This window comes from Balearica regulorum, chromosome 2 (genome assembly GCF_011004875.1).
Source record: "Balearica regulorum gibbericeps isolate bBalReg1 chromosome 2, bBalReg1.pri, whole genome shotgun sequence".
Taxonomy (NCBI): Eukaryota; Metazoa; Chordata; class Aves; order Gruiformes; family Gruidae; genus Balearica; species Balearica regulorum.
Window position 1 is genome coordinate 47,604,389 of NC_046185.1, and position 22,317 is coordinate 47,626,705.

Here is a 22,317-nt window from a genome sequence, read left to right on the forward strand (position 1 = left end):
CCAGTCTCAACAGAGATTGTTTCAACTATCCTGACTGAGGGACAAAGCAAAAGCTTTCTGTTTTGATAGCTGGAGGAACTGAGACTAACACGACTGTCTTGAGCTTGAACCCACAGATGAAAACATTCATACTTAAGTACAGTATGAATGAATATCCTCATTTTTATTATAGTACTAGAGAACATTGCAGTAAAATCTTGTCCGCATGTAGAAGAAACAGTTCTTCCAAAATCAGCAGAGTCTAGCTGCAGCAGGGTCATGTGTGACAGTTCGCTGATAAGGAGTGAGGGGATAAACACTTCAGACCTTTATTACTCATCTACTACAGATGATGTTCTTTTCAGATAGGAAGTGGCCATCCTACACTTTTTCTTGGTTCCTGACTTTCACTTTAGTCACAGAGTCAGTATTTCTATTTACTTTTCCATACGTCATACCTGTAAACTGAGAGTGTTTTCCTCTTTGACTTGTAGGGAATTCTTTGCTTTTGTACTAGGAAAGCTAAATTCTTAAGATGGTGTGCAAAATGGTTCATATTAATTGCTGACGTGGACGTTGTCTTCTCTGCATGAATACATAAACTGAATATGAAATATGTCAAGACATCTTGTGAAACCACGGAAATACAGCCTTCGCTGTCACTGGAATGCGCACATCAGAGCTGAAGCTGTATCTGTGGCTTTGCTGAAAAATGCCTCCATTCTTAATGTCTCCTGAAGCTTTATCTATATTCTTATCAACCACTGTAGTAATACTGAGGAAGACTCAAAGCTAATGCAGCATGTGATAGAGTGGTTCTATTTGCTTCAAGAACTCAGCAACTGCTCCTGTGATGATTGTGGATATGGGAACTTACTGCTTGGAGCACTCACATTACGAATACATACATCACCCAAAGATGGAAAAAGATACTACTTTCTGATCACTGCAGTTCTTCAGGTTTTGTAATCCACATATAAATTATTCTCATCCTTATATCCCTCCTTTCCTATCCTTGAATAATCTCCTTTTGTTCGTTCGTTTTGTTTTTTGGGTTTTTTGGGGGGATTCTGCAGTTGAGGAGGAAATGGCATTGTGTGTCGCTCCCTTTGCTTTCCCTGTTTATGTGGTGATCATGCTGTCATGATACTGAGAGAGAGAAGTCTTCTGTAGTCATAAGTGATAGCGCATCCATACACAGATAAGGATAAAAAGTACATTTGGAAGGTATTTCTCAAAAAGTTTTACTTGCTGATAGTTGCCCTTTTTTATCCTGGTAATTTTGGTTCTGAGATTATTTGCAGAACATGCTGGTTTGTGCTTTTAGGTTGACACTCATAAAACTCAGTTTTGTCTTATCCAAAACACAAAAATGTAGTTTCTTTCTCAGTGGCCATGCTCATGACTGCAGTTGTGTTAACTACATTTGAAACTACACAAATGAGCAAATTAGGCTGGGTTACCATTTTTATGTAGAACAAGTACAACTACTGTACCATTGCTATAGAAAATGACAGTTCTGAACTGCAGAAAAACAGGGACTTTGGCATCAGAAAAAAAAGCTTTCTTTAGAATTACTATTATATCATTATTACATCTAAATATATCCTGAAGTTCAATGACAATTAGTTTGAACAGGCTATTTATTATATGAACATGCTCTATAATATATTATAAATATATTTAAAATTATAATATACATTATCTATAGAAACAATAATGAAATATATCTCATTGTTTAAATACTTTCTGAATTGCTGTTTGGTAAAATAAGTATATGGATAAAAACATAGAAAGACTGTGTATCTGTATGCATGTTATAGTTACTTGCTTAGAAGATAGATACATTAAATACCCATGTGTCCTGTTTTATGCAGAAAATGTCAGATTTCACACATCTATTGAGCTGTTAGGATTCTGTGAAATCCTAATGAGGAAAAATAGCTGCACTCAGTTTAAAATATTTGCCATAGTTGTCCTTGTTTATTTATAAGAGTTACTGTAAAATGTTATTCTGATTTGAAAAGTTCCAGTGAATATACTTTTATCATTATGTGGGAAAGTATAATTCTTTTCTGAGCATTACCAGTTTTTTAAAATGAGTGTTTAATAAAGAAGCCTCACTATTAATCTTTTAACAATCCCATGTAAATAGTTTGCATAAAATGTTGCAATTTACATAAACTATTATTATATGTTCATTTTACACAGTTACTGCACTAGATTTTATGAGACCATTTATGATTTGAAGTTTGGCTTCTCTGAGGCTTCATTTAAATGGTGACATATGCTATACAGTGAACATCCAGCAGAAGTTGTTACAATCTTCTAGATGGTAGAGTTTGTTCTCTGATGTTGGTATTGGTTCTTTTTTCTCCAGTAAATGTTGTCTTCACATGCAGTGGCCAATGTCAAAAGTGTTTTGGAAGATTTCCTCTCGCGAAGCTTGACTATGTTGTACCTTAGGTTTGATGTCACCGACTAGGGAAATGCTCAGTCCTTTTTCTTTAGCATTGCACTGCGTCGTGAGCAATACACATGCGCAGATCCTTTTAAGGATGTTGGTCTTTTGTTGCATTGGGCACCTTTTCTCTATCTTCAATTTGTTTCTAGAAGTTAATCCCCCCACTGACCTCAGAATTCTTACACTGAAGGCAGGCAGAGTCTCCAGCATACAGCGATTAGACACAAAACCTGTTGGGTTCTTCTTTTTTAGACTCCCAACCATCTCATGTCTTGTTTCTTGGCACTCTGCATTTCTTGCTGTCTTTATACAATTGATGCAATGTGTGTGTATGGCCTCATGTCTGCTGTTTATGTTGGAGCCATCATAGCAGACGATGTAGAGTTTAAATAGTGAAGGTTTGCATAAAAAGACAGATCTTAGATTTCACCCTAAAGAGGACAACTGAAAGGAAAACTCCTAATCTCTCTGTTTTATAAAACAGAAATTTCTGCCGAGGACTCTCTGTAGGGTAGGGAAATGAGAATAAGGTAGTCTCTCAGGTTTCCAGTTAGTGTGATTTTAATATAGTAGAGAGAGCCTGAGGTGCAAACATAACTGTACAGACAACAAAAATACTGCATTGACTGAATCATCACAGAATCACAGAATGGTTTGCGTTGGAAGGGACCTTAAAGATCTAGTTCCAACCGCCCTGACACGGACAGGGCTCTTATTGATCTGTTTTACCTAGAACACAGACCTATTCTAAATGAGTAACTAAAGTTCTGGTATTCTATTCTATTATAAACATAATATATTCTATGTTTAAAATTTAACTTCCTTAATATTTAAGGCTACAGGATACTTCTGAGGTTTTTATTGAGAAAGGTGACAGGATTGACACAAAAAAAGTAATTCTTTGTAAAACTATCCATTAAAAAAAAATCAGGTTTTGTTAAATTTTCGTTATATGTTTAATTTTGTTCAGTGAAAGTTTTCTAAACTGACTTTTTCAAAATTTTAAAACAGTTTATTATAATTGGAGCAGAGAGGATTGGAGATGCATTCTCTGTTATTTAAAAAATCTGGAAAAAATAAGGTAAGGAGAACAGATTATTTCTGCTCCCTCTTGAAAGGAAAGTGAGGTTTTCTTCATTGGAAAAGACAAACAAAAATCTTTTAAGGAAGCTTATTAATTATAGATATTTCAGTAAGTACTTTAAAAGGCAAAATTAAGTTTAATCTTCATTATCCCAATATGGCCTATAGAAATAACCAAAGTAAACAGGTCAACAGTTCTCCAACATCAGTTACTGGATTTCCATGAGAATTCCATGAGAAAAAATGACTAGGATCAAACTATTTACGCATACAGGAGATCCTAGAGGAATTTAATAAATAAAAATCTAGAAACTGAACTTTTACTATGGATGTTTGAATGGACGTGACTACAAAAAATGCAGTGGCTAAAAAAAATTCAGCCAACAAGACCACTGGGTGTCAGTCATGTGCATTATCACTATGGCAAAATTCACCCAAGCCAAATGGGTTGTCAGTGGACCAAAATATCTGAGATTAGCCAAAATATGTTTCTACAAAATTTCATTTAGAACATTACTTTAGAACAAAATATCAATGTTGATTACCATCAAGGGATTAGTTAGTGGTATTATTTTTTCAAAGAATTATAAAAACTTCTGGATGCAAAATCTGAAAGCTGATCTGTCTGGAAATTAAAATGGGTGAATTTTCAAAGCCAGAACTGAATGCTAATATTTTTATGGTTGGCTACAGTGTTTGTCAAAATAAAATATATTATTCTGTAAAATCCAGTATATTTTCCACATTTCATTTAATGAAGCCACAAAGGATTTTTAAATTTTTAATTGATTTCATAAAAAATCTGCACAATTATCCCATGAATCTGTTTATTTGCACCTTTCTATCACTTCAGAGGCATTGTAGTTGTATGGGAGGTATGTGTAGGTAATAGATACTGTGTTGAATATTACTGTTTACTTTTTTGTTACCTTTCTCACTTTAATTTTTACAGCTGTACAATTGAAAGAACATTTGGGTTTGCATTAGCATCTGAATAAGGAAGTTTATTATTTATTTGCTTCATCTACTCTGCATAATGCAAAAGTGCCATTAGTGCAAAAATATTAGTCTTTGTAATGACAAAAAGAAAGTGTGTATCTAATGACCTTATAGTGAGTAATTAGCTTTTTCCTCTACTGATGCAGGATTGTCCATCCCTAAATACATAAGAAAATGGAGAGCCTTTATAAATCTTTAACTGGTCATAATGAAATAAATAAATGGACATTCCCATGCAATTTCATCTTTTCCAGAATAACATTGCAAGTGAAGTTCTCTCTCATAACATGCTCTAAGAATATCGACAGGTATATATAATCAAACTGTGATGATATAGAAGAAAAATTAATGGTGCAATAATAGGCAAATAAGTTTGTGTTTAACAGTCTAAAACTATGTTATGCAGAAACCAATAATGAAATCGTAAACTCATTTTTTTTCTTCTCAGACAAAGCATATAAACTTAAGGTATGGAGGAGGATGTAGGATTTGAGAAGTTCTTAATTCTATGTAATTTCAAAATCTTTTTTTATACTTTTATCAACTTTAATTTGAGTTGATACTGAATTGTGTTACATTATATTTCTAGACTGACTTTATTCCAAACAAGAAGCTTTTACTTTTCCTGAAATGAAAACTTTCTGTATGGAAAAGTCTGCAACAATGAACCTAAATTCGGTGTTAAAGTTTTAGAGTATGTAACACACTTATAAGGAACATTTTTATATTTCTTCTTTCCACATTATTCTCAATAAATGCAAATGTTGGTTCTAAAGCAAATGTGTTTTTTAAAAAAATGTATAAATCTGTTGTGATATAGAGGCATTTTGCTACCAGCTGCATAGTTCTAAAGAATTTGCTTTATATCTATTCTGGTCTTTGATGATTTCTTCCATTAGCATTCAGAACCAATGGATCTGATGAGATCCTGTTCAATCAATCCCTGATTTACTGGCATTGTATAACATAACAATTGTTTCCAATGAACTTGTAATAAAATCTCTTAAAGTTAGACTTTTCCACAGTTAACATCAACTCCAAGATGCACTTCCTTTTTGTTTTATAGTCTGTTGTCATTCACATTTTCTGCAATAGCGGTGTTGTTGATTCAATTTCTTTTTGTCTTTGAACTTTCACTTGTGTTCCGCTTGCTTTAATAATTTTTTTTTTTAATTTTTCACTTCTGTGGAATCACTAATTTGCTCTTAGGCCTTCAGAAGCTATATTCCTGACACCACTGGTAGAGTCAGTGACCCCTGCTACCTGAAGGCGTCATGCTTGTACTTCCAGATCAGTACTTTGATACCAAACTATTTCCATGATATCAAGAAAGAAAAGGACTGTGACTTGCTCAAGTGACATACCCAAGCTGCTGCCAGCAAATCAGTACTGACCCCTAACACAACCATAGCACCATGAAGATCTGTCTTCATCAGTTCATTTTCTTCTCTTACACCAATTCTCCAGTGTGCTTCCCAACACAATTTTACATTTTTTCAGGAGCTATTGAAGAGAATTACCAAGACTTTGAGATTGACTTTGTATTGGTTCAAGGCTTAGGAACTTTCCAGTGTCCTGCATGTCTCTTGAATTTGCCTATACATAAGGTATACATGCTTAACGTGTATAAGCAGTGCCAAATTCTGGTTTTGCAATGTGAAAACAGAAAATTTCTGGTCGCTTTGTAAAGATCTGGAATATTTCTTTTCTCCTTCAGAATATTTGTGATCATGACTGAACATAAAATTGAAGTAGAGGCAAAACTTTACCCCTAGACAAAGCTCTCCCATCCTTGATTCTTTCAATAAGGAAAATATATTTATCTCTTATCCACAATAAAATTAGTTACTTGTCAAGCAGAACTATTAAGGTACATTTCTATTCAGTAGGACAGGGATAAACACATGAAACTTTTGATAGACATGAGAAAGATTCTTACATCTTTATGTTCTGAAAGACAACTAGATCTTCTAGTTCAAAATTTCTTTAAATGTAGCTATTGATAGACCTGATAGTGCAGCATACGCAAAAATCTCTGGAGTTTCATTGAAACCATTAGAAAAAATCCAGAACAGCCACTTCTTGACTTTCAAAGAGATTGGACTCCTCGATGCAAAAGTTTCCTCCCTGTAATCAGGGTTTCTTGACTGCAGATGAAGATAGGACTAAAAATACCTAATCAGTTCTGAGGTCTGTTCAAATCTTTCTTTAACAATAATCAATTTAATATCCTGCTATTTAGCCAGAGCCATTTAGCATTCTTTCATATGGTGTTTTGATCACCAGTTGAGTCCCCAGAATTCTGTCAGTAGTGGCAGGTCATCATGAGGTACACTGCACATGTGCTTCTGAGTCTCTGCTTTACAATGTGGAGGTAGACACCTTCATGGGAAAGAGCCCAACTAGATACTTATTTTTTTTCTTTCACATCTGAACAATCGGTGTCACTACATACCCTGTAGTAAGTATGTAGACTGTTTCCTGGCAGCTGGTCTTTGTTTTACCAGTTCAGGCCTTTAGATTGGTAAATTTCTTTGATTTCTCCAAGGCTTATGCCTTTATTTATTTCCAGGGCTCTAAAGAAGGGGAAATGGGATAAAAAATATTTCTAGTAATTCAAAAGTTTGTGTCCTTTTATTTTTTCAGATCTTCTGCACCAAGATAATAATGGATAAAGGGTACATCACCATAAAATAATCTTAGATCATTCAGATCTTACTCTACAACCACAGTCTTGTTTAGTGTAAATACAATTTAGTTTGTGTGCCAAAAATAACATTGTTGAGATCAAGAATATTCCATACATAGAAAAGACTGTATATGAAAAAAGAAAATTATTTTTTGCTTTGGTTGACATGAGCAATTATGACCGAAAAAATTATTATAAGCTATTTACTTTGGAATACTTATAATGTTAGAGCAGACAGATCTGTGCTTATATTTGATTTTATTTTAGTAGCATTATTATTATTTTAGTAGCATATTTTTCATTATTATTTTATCAGCATTTATTATCTGTATAGCTTGCCATCCACAGAAATTTCCTCCCAAACATTTAATGCATATCTGGTTTTATACCCCATATCAATTCTCCACTTGAGTCCTTATAAGAATTAAACTTGGGTTTTGTTTGTTTGTTTGTTTGTTTTCAAAACTGTTGGAACTGCCATTTGGAGTGCTTTTTTATCAGTGAAAGGCTACTTGTAGTTATTGTTACTTTAGTTTACAGATAGGAAAAATGCAATCTGTCAGAAAACATTTTATACCATATTCCTACTGTATTAATTTGTAATTAATTTGTTCCAAATGGTCTAATAAATTATTCAAAAATATGATCTTGCACTTCCCCCTGTCATACTTATGTGTATATACTTAAATGTGCATTTTCTAAAATTCCTCCCAAACATAATAAAGCAAAAATTCATGCCATGGATGTAAAAAGATATTGTCTTTCAGGTGAAGAGTTAGTTTCAGTAACTCGGGCTATGTGGGGTTTTTTCATTGGCAGCAGATACAGGGGAAGACCCATTTTGGCTCAGAGACCACCAAAATCTGTATTAGGTCAGTATGTAATACCAACAACATAAATCTCCTGACTCATGTTAGAGCTTGTTGAAGCAGGGCTCAGCTGTTTCCACTATGTACCTTAAAAGCATTGCAGTTCTAGAGCTTTACCGAGTAGCTGTGTGATCCTTGGTGCATAAATTACCAACCACCAAATGCTGATGGCAACATCAACAGGAGATCACAAGTAAGGGGAGTGAATCAGTGACTATGTCAGCTCAAATTATATTGTAGCTTCTGTGACTTGTAGAACCCAAACTATTTGCTAATAAGCATTAGTTGCATCAATAGATCCTCAGATAGGGGGAAAACAACCCCAACACCTCATGCTTACTTTACAGTAACTTTCTTTTCCGTAACTGGGGGACTGAACTGTATTATGATGACTTTGTGGCACTTGGTATCACCATATTCTTTCTGCTCTGGGAAGGGACACATATGATGTGTAATGGATGCTACTGGAAAAATGTTGCTAAACTCCTCTGGGGAAGCTATCTGGAGTGGGAGGGGCAGATGCACATGAACACAGTAGTTTTAGGTAATTTCTTTTTGCTGTTCATATTATGGGTTGTTCTCCATCAAGGATACTTCATGCCTACAAAAGAAACAGTCATTCCTGCTTGGGGAAACCAATTTAATTCCTCACAACATCAAGTTTAAGTAGTATAACCAATTAATATAGATCCTTTAATAATTAGTTTATTGTGCTGATGCACCTGATTGTCAAAATCAATTGTTCTTATCTTTAGAATAAAACACTGCTGTCAGAGTGACCATTTGAAATGACGATTGACTTTGTAAACCACAGGGGTTTATATCATGTTTATAGGTATATCATTATGTGGACAAAATCATTGATCCTAAGATTTGTCTCTACAATTCTTTACAAACATGGAACCATAAAATAATCTTGGATCACTTGCAACACAAAGTGATTGGTATTAGTGTACCATTAGGATGGAAGAGTAACATGAAACACATTTTCTCTGTGCTGCAGACTGCAACTATCTTTCATTGTCTCACAGTCACGGCTAGGTTAGTGGTGATCTCTGTTTGCAGCCTAAGAGGACTGAAGTTTAGTTATTACAAGAAATTCTGTATGACCTGAGATACTGGACTGATAATTCATCATTGTGCTGCATGGCGTTGCATCTGTTTTCCTATTGCCTAGTTCAGCAGCCATTGTGCTAGCAGTTTGTTGATAGTTTTGAGGAGGTTTTTTCTTCTTGCTTCCACATATTTTATTATCTCAGTATGAATTCGTATTATAGCAGACAGGAACTGCACTTCAAATGTGTTCAGCAAACACACAAAAAAAGCGTTCCAGCTTCCTGCTGTTCCAGGAAAACAGAGACACTTCCTAAGCTGCTGTGTTGAATAAGAGAATGTAAAGAGGAAAAAGTATATGTGCTGAATCAGGTAGAAATTACCGCTAGCCTGGTATTCCACCTCATACCAGATGTCCAGATAGAGTCTAACAACAAGGCAAGCATGCTGTAAAACTTCCCCAGAATACTCATCCAACTTTCCAATCTCTTGAGCCAATTACTATTATTATTATTATTATTTAATAAAACTCAGTGGATTTCCTCCTAGAAATTTTATGTCCCTTTTAAATCCCTGTAGGTTTTTGATATTCATAAGAATCCATGCACCTTAACCACACATAGTGCAAAGAAATATCTTCTTTCATTTGTTTTTAATATGACCTTTGATAGTTTCATTTGATTTCTCTACTCTGCAACTCAAGTTTCATTTCATATAAGAGCCTTCAAGAAATCCCCCTGAATTATACTTTTTTTCTACTGAAGAAAGCCATGTCATTTGAATGTAGAAATGTAGAAAATTTGTTCCCATATTTCGGACATCAATTCCAGAATGTTTGAAGAAGTCAAACGTACCTGTAGACAAAGACTGATGTACCAGAAGTCTTTGATTTCAAGTTTTGCTGAAGAGCAAAAGAACAAGCACATGAATCATGGTGCTTTTTATCAGTTCGCAAGTCTACAAATTCAGAAGTTTGAGTGCCAGAGATAAAACAAATGCCAGGATTGTCTAGTTAAATATCTTATGATCAGTTTTGAGATTCATATCCTTGCTCTCCTAGAGCAGGAGAAAGAGGTGTAGTGTATTTTCTAGTGTATATTCTGGCATCCCAAGTTTGGTCACCATTTGACCATTCCTCTCTTTCGTAAGCATGAAATGCTCTTAAAGACTTTTTTTTTCTTGCTACATTCTGGGAAATCCTCTGTAGAAATGTCAATGAGTGACAGTCACGCATTTAAAGGATGTATGCTCTTTGCTTTCTGAACCTCAGCTCATCTTTCAGAGGAATGAATTAGAGAAAAAGAGCCATTTCACCTTATCTGTCTCAACTGACAAGCTATGCGGTGAAGCAATTTTGGCGACTGGACAACTAGTATAACTGCTCATATAGACATAGCCACTAAGTCTTAGAAAATCTGTAGAAGCCTATTGTCTTTTTTTTTTTTTTGTATGTTGTTATTCTTTGTGAAAATGTCTGACCCATTTTAAATTACACAAAATAATAGGACTTCACTTGGTTTGTAGTCAAGTATCTACACTGGTGAAAATTACTATATTGATATTCATATTCTACAAGAAACTTTTCTGTCATTTTCCCATATTCCTCACATATGTGAAAGTACTACAATGCTGAAAATGTCTTGTTTTCAGGTATTGAATGTTAATATATTAACATCAAGCATTGTAGAATCATAGAACCATAGAGTGGTTTGGGTTGGAAGGGACCTTAAAGATCATCTAGTTCCATCCCCGCTGCCATGGGCAGGGACACCCTCCACTAGACCACATTGCCCAAAGCCCCATCCAACCTGTCCTTGAACACTTCCAGGGAGGGGGCATCCACAGCTTCTCTGGGCAACCTGTTACAGTGCCTCACCACTATAACAGTAAAGAATTTCTTCCTAATATCTAATATAAATCTCCCCTCCTTCAGTTTAAAGCTATTACCCCTTGTCCTATCACTGCACACCCTTGTAAACAGTTCCTCTCCAGCTTTCTTGTCAGCCCCCTTCAGGTACTGGAAGGCTGCTCTCAGGGAAGTTCTTCCCATCAGGGCTGCTCTCAATCTATTTTTTGCCCAGCCTGTAGTTGTGCTTGGAATTGCCCCAACCCATGTGCAGGACCTTGCACTTGGCCTTGTTGAACTTCATGTGGTTCGTACGGTTCCACCTCTCAAGCCCTCTCAATGGCATCTCTTCCCTCCAGCATGCCGACTGCATCACACAGCTTGGTGTTGTCAGCAAACTTGCCGAGGGTGCACTCGATCCCACTGTCCATGTCACTGACAAAGATGTTAAACAGTGCTGGTCCCGATACCAAACCCTGAGGAACACCACTCATCACTGGTGTCCACTTGGACCTTGAGCTGCTGACTGCAACTCTTATATGTTTGTTAAGGAGGATATCAGCCTGAAAAACAGGTTTTAACTCTATCCAAAGATTAATAAAGGAGATAATCACATCTTGTTCACTAAATTCTTTGTCTTTCTTTTTATTATTTTGAGATTTCTGAAAGACCCATAGCATTTTAATATTTTAGTGATGTAGAGTGACAGTTCTGTATAGGAAGGATTTTTAGTTTTAGTTGCATAAACACAGCCAGCTTCTAGCCAAAGTTTTCAGAAATTGCATATAAATACAGATATAAAAGTTGATATATCTTGATTAAGAGATTGCATAGAAAAAGGAGTAAAATCATTGTTAATATTTTAACTGTCTTGGGAACTCCCAAAATTCAAGTAGCTCCAAGAGATGGCTATGAACCTGTTCAGGCATGCCGCTATTTCCCTTGGATAGTTGTGTCTTTAAAAGGTGAGACACTAAATTACCCACTTGGGAATTGATTCAGAAAACATATGGATTCTTCAACATTATGCACTGTGATCCCAGAAGAACTTAGACATTATTAGTCCACTAATCCATACGATTTATTTTTTTTAGAGACATTGGAGATACTAAAGCAAGATTTGAATTTTACCAAAGTTTCCTAGCCCTCCTGGATTCTGGGCAAACTTGTAGGTATAATATATGGGTAAAACATTTGTTGTTGCAGAACAGTTCCAAATACGTATTTATGTTGCCCTTCCAAAGAGAGCTTCACTAGCAGCAACAGGGTCTGATTCTTTTAGGATTCACATATAAACGGTGGCTTGAACCTGGGAAAATTAATCTAAATTCCTTTATGCTCAAAACATATTTTTTCTGTCTCAGGCATGCATCTTTTGACTTAAACAGTATTCTGTTGGAGGGGAGAAGAGCAGCAGAGAGATAAACAGAATGACATGTAATATTCTTCTCTAAAAATAAAACCAAAGTTATTTACAATTCCTTTCTTTGGATTTTGGTGAGGCAACTACTAGGACATGTGGTTGCTCCCCACCTCCTCTGATAACATTTCACTCACAGTTTCAAACTGTCAAGCCAGAAGGTTGTCCTCGCTCCTGCTGGATCGACAGGCTCCATCCAGGGAGCAGAAGATGGTGACATTTGCTCCAGCTGCTCTAGCTGTTCTGCTAGCTCTGCTTTTCTGCAAGGGTACAGATGGTTCTGCACATGGGATTACATACAGTCCTCTTGTATAAACTAGACTCTTAAGTGGACTCTTCTACCTTTACAAGCTTCTAGACTGTAACTTTTGCATTAGAAGACTTTACAATATTGCCTTAGTTAGGGTAGCCACTCATCACATGGACATTTGGGCTTAATTAGTTAGCCCAGGCTTCTACACGTTCTCATAATTGTAAAGTCTCCTCCACTCCACTTTATAATGTGTGCGCATTTTTGACAGAAATACCTCACAAATACAACTGGCGACAATGTACACAAATTTAATAAGTTTCTGGCTTGCCCATTGCGGTTTTTTTGGTGCATCTCTCCACTGGGTAGCACTGTCATCACTAGCCATGATGTTTTAAAAATGTATTTTAAAGATATATATTTAAAATGTATTTGAAGAAACATTTTGAAATGTGGGTATCAGCCATCCTGTTTGATAATTATGAAATTAAAAGAAATTCTGAATGTCAAAAGTCTCTGAAATGTCATTGTTCAACTAACTCTACTGGTAAAAGTGTACTTGAGATCCCCTTCCCCTAAGTGTTTTTAATGGAAAAATAATGAAAATTAAAATAGAATTCCTTGTCAAAAATCAATTTAAAAATAAATTAAATCAGATATTGCATCTTTGTAACCTAGATAAAATATCTTTGAAAATTATGTCACTGTTGCAAGATCATGCAATCATGCAATCACAGGAAGTTCAGTCAAAATCCAATTTAAAGGAATGGAAATTTTTCATATTACAGAAGCATACATTCCAAACAACTTCAACTTCACCTGGTAGCAAACTATGAGAGTCAAACATTATATTAGTCTTTAAAATCAAGTTAATCAAATTAGAAACATTAAAATTATTTAGAAAATACATGAGTATTGCATTTTGTCAGTTTTACAGCTAAGTTGGAAAATGAGAGTTTGGAAAAGTAAAATGTGGGTGAAGAATTTGATGTATTCTCTGGTAAATAAGACAAGATAATCTCTGTGCAGAAAGGTCTTATGTAGTAAGGTAGAGGACGTGTTCTTTTTAGTAGTTTCTACTGTAACTATTTACAACATCATTTTCTGTACACATCATTTATTAATTACATTTACTTCCATATAAATATATTCAGCAAAATGCTAACCACTTGAAATTCATTTACAGTTTTTCCATTTGTTTCACTGAGACCATAATCTTGTCATCTATATTTTGCAGATGTTCATAAGTGAATGAGTCAGGGAAATTTTGGAAGTGACCTATGATTTTATTTTTTAGAAAGGTATTTTACAGTATGTGTAATCAATTACTTTTTTCTTTAGGCTGCTCTGGAGCAAATCATTAAAGAAAATCTGTGGTTAGCTCAAGAATATCAAATCTTTCAGAACTACTACTTAAACAGTAAAGAAGACCTCACAGAACTCTATGCCAATAGAATCAGGGTTGAAGCAGCCATTAGAGATCATCAGCAGGTAAAGTGCTAATATCACTCATTCAATTCATTTATCTCATCTCTAAAATTAATTTGATCAATGCAGCTACTTAATAACAATAGAATGCTTGCTAGTAATACCTATCACCTGAATTTTTATTACCTTCTTGGTTATTTCAGACTTCTAATATTTTCATTTTTTTGCTTGCTTGCTGTGTTGTTGGTTTTTGTTTTATTTTTAATTTTACAGAGCAGTTCATATAAGGTATTAAAAATTCATTATTCATGAATTCCACTTTTGCACCTGAAATGTCTTTATTTTTGTATATAAATATATTATGCAGTAATTAAAATGTGCTTTACCATTACGTATAACTTCTCCATAAAACACTTTTTCTGGAAATTGAGAGTTTTACAACATCTACAGTCAGACTCTATAAGCCTTTAATTTAGAAAACAGTCAAATGAAAATGAAAAAAACGTAAAATCTAGTTTGATGAACTTCCATGATGGAGGTATAGTGACCAAGTATAATGTTTTACTGACTAATTAGTTACATTTAAAAAGATAAATTTTTTATTTTTTTTTAATTTAGCGATGTTGTGGAACTTGAGTAAAGTGATGTTGTAAAACTTTTTTTGTGGAAATGTAATGCAAATTCACAGGAAAAGTCTCTTCTGTTTCTTTTCTTTTTGTTTATATATAGCTCTCAAAATACAAGCCTACCAGTGCCAACTATAATCAATTAAAAATATTGTTCAGATATTTTAGGTTCTTGCTTGCTTGCTTGCCTTTCATGTATATATTTCTGAAAATTAATATGCATTTAAGTCATCATGCTTACAGACCTTAAGTTCACATCAATAATTTCAGATAAGAATCTTTATTAACTCAGGTCATTTATGCAGGAACCAGGTCCTGATATATTGATATTTTAGTCCATTTTCTAAAAATACAGTGTAGCCGTCTTCAAATAAATAAATTAGATGTGAAATTCAGATTATTTGCCAGTACTCTACTCTTAGCAATCCATTTTATGTCTTATACCCATATCTTCAGCCATTGCTCATTTCCTCAGATACCACCCCAGTTAGTCTCTAATTTTAAAATTCAGTGTATTGTTTGTTCCTGACAAATATAAATCAGAAAATATCATCCAAAATATTCTTGTTAATTACATAACTCTTCTATATTTCAAGAACAAAACTGTTTATAAGTCATATATTCTTAGGGATAACCATATTTGGAGAACAACTTGGAGATTTAAAACATAAAAAGTAGAAGAAATTATTGCTTATCTTTCCTCACCATGTGAGTGTCAATTATATTCTGTTGATATGATAGCAGAGGCAATGCTATGAGTATTGAAATGTTTTCTTAAAAGGATTGGGTTGTAGAAGGAATTTAAAGTGTTTTTTCTGAATGCAGAATTAGGGCACACTCTCTTCAAGCCTCTCTACAGAAAAATATATCTATGTTAAGTTATCATCTGGACTTTTTATTTCTTTGGATGTAAGAATATCTGTCTTCTACAATCTCAGAATTTAATAGTTCTTGGTAATATTTGTGAAACAGATTTCCCACTCAACAGTTTACCTCTTCTGGACATAGTATGGATGATATTATCATGCATCTCAATGATGTAGTCTGGAAGCAAAGAAAATTGCAAATGAGTTGGCATATATTATTGCTTTTTTCCTTCTCAATTTGAATACAATAAAATAAACATAGTAAAATATAGCTAAATAGCAATGCAATACTAACAGGATCTAGTTTCATCAGCAGTGCTATATAATCATTTGTTTGGCTTTTTAAAATCTTGTTTATGAAAAAAATGGTTATGAGTATGTTGTTATTCTATAGGAGGTTATAATCGGCATTACAATACATATACCTAACTCGTGGTAGAAATTAGTGGTGGCAATGTTTAGAATTTTGGACAGTCCTGTGCCATTCAGCAGCAGTATGTGTATGAAGGAAAGAAATTCTATTCACAATATTAATTGGAGCATTATAGGGACAACTTAATCTAATTTCCTTTTTGATAACTCTTCATTTTATTAAATGAATAACTAGTCCAACTATTAAAATATTTCTACCATTTTCACATAAAGTATTTAGGAATTATGACAAAAGGAAAACCCGTGTTGATTACATACAGCTCCTATAAAAAGAAGCTATATTTTCTCAGGTTTTTGTTAATAAGCAAATTACAACTGCAACAGAAAATCAATTCTAGAGGAGTGTCAAACTAATGATTTTTCTAGATGCTGTGCTATATATATGCATTACAATGACATGAACATTCAAGCAGAAGAAAGTGTGTTCATCCTTCTCTAAATCCTGAGAACTTTCTTCCCTATATATATAAGTACTCAAAATTAGAAGCCAATTTTTACAAATACTAATGTAAAAGAAAAATTGCTATTTTCTTTTCTTCTTCTTCTTCTTCTTTTTTTTTTTTTTTTTCATAATTTTAACTGGATGTAGTAACTTCTCTAACTAATGAAGTAGGATTGCCTTGGGCTCCTAAGTAGCTACTTTGTTCAGTCCCAGAGCCCCAGAAAAGGATCATCTTGATGATGGGTGAAATACTGCTTTGGTAACATGAAGTGTTTTGTCATGACTTTGTAAGCTTCTTTGCACTGAGGGAGGTGCACTTGTCGAGTGGAGGGGATATACGTTGCTGAACAGAAGGCCTATGCCCATAAAAATTGTGATACCTTCTTCTGCATAGGCAATGCAAAGGCATGCTCTTGGGAGGAGATGAGTGTTTTCTTCCTACTGCTACATATATGAAGTGGATGAGAAGAGGATTTCCTCTCCCACTGACATTTTCTAGATATTGGTAACTTTTCTTCTTGGAGCCACTGGGCTTTGCATTATGAAAAACAAGCAAGTTAACCTCAAAGGGGGATATTCACTCTAGTGTGTCTGAAAACTAAGTTCCTCAATGCAGGTATTTCAAAAATTCTGAACTACCGTTATGTTCCTTTGACTTGGTATTATTTTTTAAATCATATTCAAGCATTTAAAGGTTTTTAAACCATATTCTTATTCTGTGCCAAAGACTTTAGAATCTGCTGATGTTAATTTGTAATCCTGTTTCTAGACAGTATTTTGTAGACATTTCAGATGACTGTAGAGATGTAATGGCTATATGACTTTGAGATAATGTTTTGCTTACCTAATTAATTTTCTATTTTTAAAAAGTGTCATATTTTTGGATAGTTGCTGCTCCGACCATAAATACATAATATTGAGTTTCATTAACAAAAAATAAAGTATATTTCTGCCTGCAAAGATGCTTTATTACATATATAATCACTACCATAAAACATTTATATTTATCCTAATGTTTAATTTGATGAAATATAGGTGCAGTCAAATATCACTCTAGACAAGAACAGTATTTCCATATAGTTCTTTATCTTGAGATATTCTCAATTTGTTTTTCTTAATAGCTTACTCTCTTTGAAAAAAACACTTCCCTCCACAAAGACATTCGTTAATTTGGTTTCCCTTATATATTTCTCCCACTGATCAATAGTGTGTCTGTCATGTTGGATGTGCTAGCTTCATTATAAAATGAATCACTCATTTCTATCCTTTCTAGATGACATCGGAATAAACTGTGATGGATCTTGACGTTATCTTTAAATACATTCTATTTAGTACCTAGTATTTTCCTTTTTTTTTTTTTAACATTTACTTTTGAGGGTAGTTTGATTTTTTTTTTAAACAATGTTGATAGATTATTAGTTTTTACATGTGTATTTCAGTGTGGCAAAATCCTGTGTGTAAAAGATTTGTAGGTCGATCTTTCTGTAGTAGACTTTCAGTAACAAAATCTTGCCTAATACAAGAGATTATAGATTTAGGCAATCTTGCCTAATCTTGCCTTCTGCCCTGCAAATGTATAACAGCACTTTCTTCTGGAACTGTCAATGGGTGAACATACTAGCACCAGGAATATGATTATGCTTAAACACAACCCCCCCCCCCCCCAATTATTTACCGTATCTTTCTTTTTGTACTGAACAATCTTAGAATATCTATTCCATGAGCAAAATTCGATAGTTCCAAAGTACTGTGCTAATGTGTCAATGGTTGTACTATAGACGTCAGCATTTGTTCTCATAATGAAATTAGAGTTGATTCCCAAATATAGAGGTACGAGATGTCATTATAAGTTAAGAACATATTTACCTGAATCTGTCCTGAACACTGCAAGTGGCATAGTCTTACAAAACTTTGATAATTGTTTTTGTCCACATAACTTTTTTTTAAAAATAGTCTCCATGCAAATTATAATTGCTTTAAAATATAAGTAAAATATTCATTCTCGTATTCATGATCTGCTATCTTCAGATGGCTGTATTGTAGTAAGAGTTGGGGGGGAGGGGACCTATTGATTTCTGTTTCTTTTTTTTTTACTTGCTGGATATCTGACATATTATTGCAGTAAAACATAGGTAGGGTCAATTCATGCTGAATAGTTATTAGAAACCATGATAACAAAAGTCATTACATTGCAGTTCAGTTTTGACAGTAAAATTTCTGCAACATTATCACAAATCCTCATGCATTAGTGCAATGATCCTTACTGTAGTTTCATATTAGAATCAGAAGACTGCTGTAGCATGCTTGATACAAAAAGTCATGCAAGTCAAGTGAAGTTCTTTTATGCCTTTATAGATAACGTATTTTCATGTCTTTCTCATGCATGTATCTGAGCCCATTTGGATATTTCTGCCTTTAGTATATTGCTCATCTGGGATATAGCTGTTTTAAAAATAATGTCCCTGTTTAGAAAGACCAAACAGATTATAGAGAAAATCTGACAGTGGGCACATGTCAGTTTAGGCAATTAATCCCTTCAGATTTTGTTATTCCCATTCATTGACCTAACTGAAAAAAATAGTGTTCTCATATAAACAAAAATTAATTTCTGTCCCTAAATTGTGGTTTTGGTTAGTCATTTCACTTATCTGGAGATCTTGGATTGCTTCATGTCTTCACAAGGCTAATAGTGAAAGCATGGATAAGATTATGGGAAAAATGCCACCTCCTCCTTCCCACTTCCTTACAGATCTTTAATGAAAAATAAAACTGTCAAGGAGCCAGTGCAAAAGAAAAGAAAATTATCACAGAAAAAATATCAGAAGTTTTATCTGTTTCTAAAATAAAGGTTTAACCAGCTTTCAGAGCTGTTTTTATTAGGAACAGAAATAAGTAATGGAGCTGACATTTGGGGTTTTTTCCAGTATAACAAGACTAGATAGTAGCTAGTAAGCAAAAATGTGTCATTTACAGTATTTTTAAATGAGGTTCATTCTGCCTTTAGAGTTTTGACACTGTGGTAGGTTGACAGAATAGCCAGTTTCATATGAAAACATGAGGCAAAAATGTATCTTCAGTAAGCTTTTCATTATGCAAATTTACTAAACTTTCTTTGAGCTAATTATATTTAAACATCAAGTAATGTAAACATCAAGTTAATGTTATAATTAAATTTGAATCAATAACTCAATAAGTTCAAATGACTCGATCAGGAAATTAATACAACAGGCAGCCAAATGAAATTATTAGTTTGATAGCAAAAGAAAGTTCTTGAGATAATTTTTGAAGAAGTCGGTCTCCTTTCCATATGCATCAGCCATACCAGTGGCTAGTCAGGTTACAGTTTTGTTGCGTAAGACAACAGTTCTGCAGTCGTAGAACACAGCAGAGTCTGTAGGACTTCAGTGTTAGTTAGATCCCTCAGTCTCCAAGAAGATGGTGTCACATTCCAGGAAGTGAAATCTCTTTGGTTTTTTTCCTAAAAGAAATACAGAAATTTGATCATTTGTTTCGTATTTATTTTTAAATTTGAGCATTCTCTAATGTCTGGAGATTAAAGATGAGGAAAAAATGCTTTTTGTCCTTGCACAGTCATAGATATTTTAAGGATACTTGCACCCTTTTCTACCTCAACGCCACTTGTGGTATTAAGCAAGATGAATCAAAATATTCCAAGTAGTTGTAGTGGCTCAGGTTTCTCACATTACAGTCTTTAAACAGAGGGGTTGTGGATGGCGATGCCACAGACCTTGATTTCACAAAGCCATCAAGTCACACTGCAGATCAAATATTCCTCCAGTGCTATATTTACAGAAGTTGATGCTGAAGAGGTTGTGGTGCCAGCTTTTGAGTTAAGGGTTATCAGGCAATAAACAAAAATTATCTTTTGTAAAACATCAAATAAATTAATCAGTAGAGGAGTTTTTATGTGTTGAATTGCTGCGTATCAGTAACTTCACTTAGAGACAAAAGATCAAAACTTGTGTGTGCTGAGTTCTTCCACTAGCAGCTTTTTACCTTAAAGTATAAGATTATTTTTTGTTATTTCCTAATAGATTCTACCTTTAATTGAAAAGAATCAGTTTTCTTTTTTTTCCCCCCACATCTGTATGCTTCTTCCAGACTCTACTCAGCACAGGATGAACAGAAAACGCAGACTGGAGTAGCACCTCTCTTTTACTTACCAAGTAGAAAGAGAACATTGTTAGTGCTTCTACTAGACAATTCCTTCTATCATGTACATAAACATTACTATGCCTGTATGCACAAATTGCAGGAGAGACCTGGTCTGAGGCTGATCAGTCCTCAGCTGGTGGGTGTGATTGTCTGTCTTGTTTCATGCTTCCATGAAAATATTGTTTAACTAGGAGACTTAGCGTTGGAGGATTTTTGCAACACACTTGCCTTAGGAAGTAAACCTTACCCTGATCCTATTTTCTGAGATTTTTGTAATGGGAAATCTACATACATGTGCTGACTTGCCCCTTATATAACACTGGTTTGTTCCATAACACCTAACAGAGATATTAGAATTATTACTGAGTTACAAATGTATTTAATCAAAAAGAGGCAGAATCAATAGGCAGAATAGCTTCCATTATTAAATTCGACCCCCTCTTTTTTTCTTTTTCTTCAAATTTTTTACTTTCTTTCTCTTATTTACACATAAGTAACTAGGTGGAATAGTTGCAAACAACTTCCTGAGGAAAAGTTCAAAAGTTCAAAAGATATCCATATCTTACCTACTTTACATGTTCATTTTTAACCACATGGATTAATCGTTTGAGATTTATATTCTTATTAGCTACATAAATTCACGTTCATTCACATTTACTTCAAACTTACATTAAGAGCATAATTAAGGTCTCAGTGTTACAGCTTAATCTTCCAAAAACTTTATAAAAATATTTGGTGTCAAAATAGCTTGACTTAGCATTTAATAACTGACCAAAAGAACTTGTAGCAAACAGCCAACAAAATGCTCTAAATTAATAAAAACCATACTTTTGCTTTCCATTTTAGCTCATAAACAAAGTTATTAGAATCTTTCAGGATTATAAAGCACACCTACACTGTAACTCATCCCAAATGCCTTGCTAAGGGTACTTATGTTAAAGTCTTATTAGGCCTACATTTTCCATGCTTGTATGCTTGAAAAACTAAAAAAATCTTAATAGTTTAACATATAAGATTAATGCGCCTTGTTATGCAAACTGTTATTCTAGAAACTGGTAGAAACTTTGTACTGCACCTTCTTAAACCTTTCTGCTCAGAAGGGATTAAAATAGAATCAGTCAGCAAGAATGGTCTCAGCTAGAATTAGCTGGAAAAAGTTTGGCAAAACAATTCTCAGCCGACTGTGTTGAACACCTGTGTGTACTTACGCATACTCTGAACCAGTCATGTGAAGATGCAGCTCCAGGACCTCTACTGGAACCCAAGCTTTGCTAGCTGTAGCCCATGGAGCGAGCTGAAGCAACCAGCTTGTAGTTTTTAAGTCAAAGCTCTCTCTGTAGTTTGGGTAACTCCCAAGGACACTTGTCCCAGTGAGGCAGATTGTGGCGGACATAGTATTGAGGAGTTTGAGGACAGCAATCTGCCTGATAGTTGTAAAGATAGTAGGGAAGATCTATGGCATGCCAGATGTCCAGATTTCTTGAGTGACACATTAAATTGTCATGGAGATGGGAAGTCTGGATGTCGTAACGCCTTTCTGTTCTAACAATCATTATTATTTTCAGTTTTCATTGCTTCCCATGAATTTAGATCACTTATGAAACCTTTACAACCCTTGAATCTACCAGACATCACATATTTCATCATAGACATACTATATGTTGGTATTTCTGGAGGAATGGGGAAGGTATTCCA

At 34.4% G+C, this 22,317-nt stretch overlaps 1 protein-coding gene across 6 annotated transcripts in view; it reads left to right on the forward strand.

Annotated features, from left to right (window-relative positions):
* The window catches only part of CCDC178 (coiled-coil domain containing 178), a 181,679-nt gene that overhangs the window by 109,746 nt on the left and 49,616 nt on the right, over nt 1-22,317 (forward strand). For 5 of the 6 annotated variants that reach the window (XM_075744162.1, XM_075744161.1, XM_075744163.1 and 2 more), the window contains one exon: nt 13,994-14,143. In XM_075744162.1, the coding sequence (XP_075600277.1) occupies nt 13,994-14,143 (150 nt within the window). Of the gene's footprint in view, nt 1-13,993; nt 14,144-16,840; nt 16,994-22,317 lie in introns of those variants that run through there. The other variant, XM_075744164.1, reaches the window with a different exon arrangement.